At 42.0% G+C, this 6,257-nt stretch overlaps 1 gene segment (V, D, J or C); it reads left to right on the top strand.

Annotated features, from left to right (window-relative positions):
* Positions 1-366: 366 nt before the first annotated feature.
* LOC136664493 (Ig kappa chain V-VI region J539-like) lies at positions 367-2,924 on the top strand. The segment is given in 2 exon segments: positions 367-403; positions 2,587-2,924. Coding segments are annotated over 2 exon segments (375 nt in total).
* The last annotated feature ends 3,333 nt before the right edge of the window (positions 2,925-6,257 follow it).

The following is a 6,257-nucleotide window of genomic DNA, read 5'->3' as shown; positions in this document are numbered from 1 at the left end:
ATGAAAGAAAGCATGCAAGAGGAACAGCAGGAAAAAATCTGAACTCTAAAGGAAAACAGTAAGAGTTCGGCTGTGAGTAACATTTATGAAATGGCCATTGAACATGTGAGCAGTCAGGTCCATGCGTATTTTTCATGCTTTAGAGTCCATGATTGTAATCAAAATAACACTTTTTATAACATTCAGAATATGTTTCCTCACCATGTGCTTCCTCTCCATTCTGTTTGCGTCCGGGAAACCAGTCTGATGTGTTTATGAACCCCAGTGTCTGTAAATGAGCGAAAAGACAACCTGGCTATGTCTGGTACGCTAGGCTTTCTCTCTCTCAGCTCATGGCACTCCATACGTTGAAATACATGAACCGAAATGAGGATACTGCTTTCTGCTCATGACTGCTCCATAGGTGAGTAATATAGACTTAATTTAACTGTTTCAAATCACCTAAGGTGGAAATGTTACCATTCGGGAGACGGCTGCATTACTGAAAGTGCTACAGAACTAAACAACTCGAGTTACAAATGAGTTTCTGTGGTAATTTAAATGGTGAATAAAAACTTACAGACATGTTCACCTTCATCCACAAACAAGCTGTTTTTATCCCCTCAAACATGCTGTTCCACCTTAAAACACACTTACAGGGGTTAGACAATGAATCTGAAACACCTGTCATTGTAGTGTGGGAGGTTTCATGGCTAAATTGGAGCAGCCTGGTGGCCAATCTTCATTAACTGCACATTGCACCAGTAAGACCATGTGCATCCAATGGTTCAAACATTGTGTCCTGAAGGCGGTGCCGTGTATCAGGACGACAATGCACCAATACACACAGCAAGACTGGAGAAAGATTGGTTTGATGAACATGAAAGTGAAGTTGAACATCTCCCATGGCCTGCACAGTCACCAGATCTAAATATTATTGAGCCACTTTGGGGTGTTTTGGAGGAGCGAGTCAGGAAACGTTTTTCTCCACCAGCATCACGTAGAGACCTGGCCACTATCCTGCAAGAAGAATGGCTTCAAATCCCTCTGACCACTGTGCAGGACTTGTGTATGTCATTCCCAAAACGAACTGACACTGTATCGGCTGCAAAAGGAGGCCCTACACCAGGGGTGTCAAACCAGGTCCACGGAGGGCCGTGTGGGTGCAGGTTTTCTTTCCAACCACGCAGAAGCCACTCCTCATTCCACCAGTTTTTAATCATTAGATCTAATCAATAGATCTTGACTTTCAGTAGTGTGGGGCTTTTGTGTGGTTGAAAAGAACACCTGCACCCACACGGCCCTCCGTGGATTTGGTTTGACACCCCTGCCCTACACCATACTAATAAATTATTGTGGTCTAAAATGACAGGTGTTTCAGTTTCATTGTCCAACCCTGTAGCTTCAGAATGTAAACAACCAGAGAGAAATGCGATTGTCCACAATGGTAGATGTTCACTTTAAATGATAACCTCTCTAGTTTATAAGATTCTTACACTTGAGCTTAGTTTCTGGGATAAATACAAATAAATTCAGTGCTCAAAATAGTGATCAGATGAACTGTGACTAGATGTTGGTCTGGAATACTTGTCCCTGCTGCTTCCATCCTCTAAACAGACAAATGATTTGAACAAGTGGGAGCATATTATGAAAAGCAAAATGAAAAGCAATATTGATTCTGATCGTTACAGCTGAATAGACTTTTCTGGCTGTTGCTCAGACAATGAAATTTAAGCAGGAGTTTGTTTTGATGTTGTGTTTTATTTTTGGAGGAAAATTTGTTCCCACCCACTTTTGCCAAAACCTAACTAAAAGTCAATTTCTAGGCTCCACCTGCTGCACACACACTGTCATTTTAGATTTGTGTAAATAAGCAACTTTCTCTCGGCCATAACACAATGAAAGAAACATTTAACCACTACGCTCATGGCTTTAAAAAAACATTCATTCATTCATTATCTGTAACTGTTTAACCAGTTCAGGGTTGTGGTGGGTCTGGAGCCCACCCAGAATCACTGGGCGCTATACACTCTGGAGCCACCAGTCCTTCACAGGGCATTTAATAGTTAAGCACTGAAACTGATACATTATACATTATGAGACACAGTCAGGATACACCTGCTCAGCTCCATGTGCTCTGTTATTTTAGTTCTATGCAAATGAGGACAAGTTTCCTTTTATTAAAAACAAAATTATAATTTGTCATTAGTATAAAGTAAATAAAAGCTTATTATCAGATAAACCCAAATATGACAAGTAAAAATAAACATCTTACTTACGCTGGCATGTGTTTGAACATGATTACCTTATTATTTTGAAAAGTTGGACAATAATTGCACCAGATGGCATTTGTAGTTGAGCGCTCCTCCCTCTCACCTCCTGACTCTTATAGCACCTCCCTGCTCTCTCTCCTTTATCTGCTCCTCCAGCTGCTCATCTCTTCACTCAGCACAGAGAGTCATCACACACTGACAAGATGCTGCCAGCACTCTGCACTCTCTTCACTGCTCTCTCATGTAAGATTTCACAACACTGGAGCTCCTCAGCATTTACCTCCATCTAATGTGAGCATCAACTAATGTAACATGGATGCTGCTTTTATTGCAGGTGTCAGTGGTGTGACTGTGGTGACCCAGAAGCCCCCTGTTCTCACAGCCACTAAAGGAGAGAAGATCACTCTGCACTGTAATCTGGGCTCTGTTACTGGAAATGATGCTCGTTGGTATAAACAGGTTCCAGGAGGAGTTCCTCAATATGTGTTAAGAAATCATCACAGCTATAGCCCTCCTAAATATGGATCTGGATTCTCATCTCCTAAATTCACATCAACACACTCGTCTCAGTCTGATTACACTTTGATTATTGATACAGTGGAGGTAGAAGACTCTGCAGTGTATTACTGTCACACATGGGACAGCTCTGTTAGTGAGTGGGTATCACAGTGATTCACACCATGACAAAAACCTCCTCACTGCTCACATTCACTTTTGCTTTCACACAGCTGTGGAAGTATAATGTCCTTAAGAGGAACATATAATATTGACTTGGGTATTTAGTGTTATTATATTTAAAGAGTGTTTTAATAGATGGGATGTGGAGTTAGCATAAATGGCGGTACAAAACAATAAATAAACTAAAATCGAGCTCGTCAATTATACCTTCAGCTAACAGGCTAGCAGGTCCTTCTATTAATATTTTGTGTTAAGATTTTCTGCAATGCAGAAAACATCTTACTCTAATCACTTGTAAGATTCAAATTCAATGCCAAATTCAAATTATTTTTACCACAATTTTACCTAAAGAAATAGTGGAATAAATAAAGGTCATGTGATAATATAGAGTTCTACTGTATCATCATTGGGCGGCACGGCGGTGCAGCAGGTAGGTGTCGCAGTCAGACAGCTCCAGGGGCCTGGAGGTTGTGGGTTAGATTCCTGCTCCGGGTGACTGTCTGTGAGGAGTTGGTGTGTTCTCCTTGTGTCAGTGTGGGTTTCTTCCGGGTGCTCTGGTTTCCTCCCACAGTCCAAAAACATATGTTGGTAGGTGGATTGGCGACTCAAAAGTGTGAGTGTGTGAGTGAATGTGTGTGTTTGTCTGTGTTGCCCTGTGAAGGACTGGCGCCCCCTCCAGGGTGTATTCCTGCCTTGTGCCCAATGATTCCAGGTAGACTCTGGACCCACCACGACCCTGAACTGGATAAGCGATTTCAGATAATGAATGAATGTATCATCATTACAATTTACAAATCACTGTAACGTGATTACTATTATATGTCACTGTACATGCTGTACATAAACACTTAGGTCTATTATGCCTTCTCAGAGGCTGACAGAATTTGAATTTTGTCAGCTTGCACTTCATAATAATATAATGTTTAAAAAATTGTAATCCACCCTTCTGCCACCCCATGTCTAAAATCCTGAAAACTCCACTGTCAGAATCAGAAGCACTGCAGGTGAGTCACTGAAGCTTTGATACCTCAACACTGAAACTTTTACATAACACATTATGAGAAACACTCAGGATATAATTATAATCATACACAGGATAAGATGTAAAATATCCTATGCCAATCCATTAGAGCTTCACACAGAGCTTCCACACTCTCTTCCTACCTGCAGCCACAAAATGTCTGTTGTTTGAATCCTACCCCTCAACACTAAGGTTGACGTGGCCGTTTATGACCCTTCACAGGGGTCACCAGGTAGGCACCTCCCCTCATCAGTGTTTCACTAAATTAAGTCCACAACACCTCCAGAAGGCTCAACAGTAAAGTCTGGTGTCCCAGACCCACCCCACTCTAAGCGAGCTTTATAGTCTGACCTCACCCTTTACCATCAACAACCATAAGTCCACACTGGCCTCCCTGGTGACTAAGGCTGTACCTAGCCCCACTGGCACCGTTAATGCATGCTCAGTGCCACCAGTTCCATGTGAACGTTACGTGCTACATCACCAACAACAACAATAGCACCTCTACAGTGCATTTCCCCAAATAATTTGTAATTTCCTTATCCACAACCACTGACTATACCTTTCAGCTGTTTCTGATAACTTCACAGCTGCCCTTAGTTTCCTGCCTCTGATGCTGAACTGCACAAGCAGGGATGTGGCAGACTCGGCTAAAAATCCCCTAACACCTATCTCCACCAGTCTTACATGTGCCTGCCACCCATGTTCCCTCACCTCAGCCACCAAGTCTGTGTACTTCAGCTTCTTCCTTTTGAATGCTTCATCGACTGCATCCTCAAATAGAACAGTTAACTTTATGAAATAAACTATCCATTTACTTTCAGAGTAGAGCACCATGTCTGGCCTCAGTGTAGTTAATACAAAGCACTCTGTGCAGTTATTTTACCTACGTCCACCAGCAATCTCCCATCTACCAATATTTATAGCTTGTGCATGCTCTCGAACAAGTTCCTCCTCAAGCACAAACCTAATCACTTTATTACTACAGCCACTCATCAATGCATTAACATCTAGACGATTGCTGTCCAACCTGCTCAACACTGGTCTGTAGTTTTAGCTCTATACAATTGAAGAGGAGTTTCCATTTCTTCTGTCATTGGTAGAATCAAAACCTTAAGTTAATGTAATAAATCTATTTTATTATTATTTATACGAGTGAAGCAAATAAAACTGTCCTGAGTTTAAGGGAAGAAAGGAACTAATATAAGGATTATGCATAGATAAAATAAAGAGTACAAGGAAAATTCAACATGTTTATGGTGTTTGAGTGTTCTCCCCGTGTCCGCGTGGGTTTCCTCCGGGTGCTCCGGTTTCCTCCCACAGTCCAAAAACACACGTTGCAGGTGGATTGGCGACTCAAAAGTGTCCGTAGGTGTGAATGTGTGTGTGTCTGTGTTGCCCTGTGAAGGACTGGCGTCCCCTCCAGGGTGTATTCCCGCCTTGCGCCCGATGATTCCAGGTAGGCTCTGGACCCCCCGCGATCCTAAAATTGGATGAGCGGTTACAGATAATGGATGGATGGATGGATGGTGTTTGATCATGGTAAGATTAGCAATTTTACTTATAGGAAGACATTTTTAGCAGAATATTTCTATTGGGGGTATTTAGCACATGAGAATTATATATAGAGTTTTGTAGTATATAGAGCCCTCCCTCTCTCCCCCTGACTCTTATAGCACACCCCTGCTCTCTCTCCTTTATCTGCTCCTCCAGCTGCTCATCTCTTCACTCAACACAGAGAGTCATCACACACTGAAAAGATGCTGCCAGCACTCTGCACTCTCTTCACTGCTCTCTCATGTAAGATTTCACAACACATCATTGGATGTCATCTATCAATACGACTACTTCTGCAGTGTCTTACATTTTCTTCCACTACAATGACCATAAATGGCTGCTCTGTCAGACTGAAGATAAGCTTAAACAATTCTTACCTCATGCATTTTTTTTGCAATAATTCAAGAATAAAGTCTAGTGTGGAAAATTCCACTTCTTTCTACACAGAAGATTAGGGTTTGATTCCTTCCTGTGTGTTGTCTAAATGACAATAAAGTTCACTTTGACTTTTACTTGACTTCCTTAGGTAAGAATAGCAGTCTACACCAATAAGAGTCATAGGGCAGGACTCCTAAAAATACAACGCATTACATCAGGGTAACATGATCAGCATATACTGATCTGCTACTGGGAAGCACAGTGGTGCAGCAGGTAGTGTCGGTGTCACACAACTCCTTGGTGTGTCGGTGTCACACAACGTTCCTGGAGGTTGTGGGTTTGAGTCCAGTTCCAGGAAACTGTCAGAGTAG

Source organism: Hoplias malabaricus, chromosome 13 (genome assembly GCF_029633855.1).
Source record: "Hoplias malabaricus isolate fHopMal1 chromosome 13, fHopMal1.hap1, whole genome shotgun sequence".
NCBI classification, from domain to species: Eukaryota; Metazoa; Chordata; class Actinopteri; order Characiformes; family Erythrinidae; genus Hoplias; species Hoplias malabaricus.
The sequence above is the reverse complement of the archived record's forward strand: the minus strand, read 5'-3'. Positions and strand labels throughout refer to the sequence as shown.